Source organism: Tupaia chinensis, unplaced genomic scaffold (assembly GCF_000334495.1).
Source record: "Tupaia chinensis unplaced genomic scaffold, TupChi_1.0 Scaffold000320_1, whole genome shotgun sequence".
NCBI lineage: Eukaryota > Metazoa > Chordata > Mammalia > Scandentia > Tupaiidae > Tupaia > Tupaia belangeri.
The window spans coordinates 1883986-1884258 of NW_006159813.1; the positions used below are offsets into that span (position 1 = coordinate 1883986).

General features: G+C 71.8%; 1 protein-coding gene across 1 annotated transcript in view; it reads right to left on the reverse strand.

Annotated features, from left to right (window-relative positions):
* LOC102495863 (RING finger protein 10) overlaps positions 1-153 on the reverse strand; it is a 59280-nt gene extending 59127 nt beyond the window's left edge. Inside the window, exon 1 of the mRNA XM_014588957.1 lies at positions 30-153. Within this exon, the coding sequence (XP_014444443.1) occupies positions 30-153 (124 nt within the window). The remainder of the gene's footprint in view (positions 1-29) is intronic.
* Between the last annotated feature and the right edge of the window lie 120 nt (positions 154-273).

Here is a 273-nt window from a genome sequence, read left to right on the forward strand (position 1 = left end):
GAGGCGGTGGCGGCGTCGTTGGGGGATGCCTCCGGCATCAACGGGGGCCTCGGCGGCGACAGCGGTCGGAGCGGAGCGGGCGCGGCGGGGACCCAGGCTCATGGCGTTCGGGGCCGGCGGGGGTCGGCGACGGCAGCGGTTCTCGGCCTTCATGGCGACATTTTTCCCTGTTTCCTTCCTCGGCTTCTCAAATTGGGAAGAGAAGCGGCGGGCGGGGCTGTGGAGCCCAGCGGCGGCGGTGACAAGAGAAGGAGGAGGAGGCCGGGGCTCGGG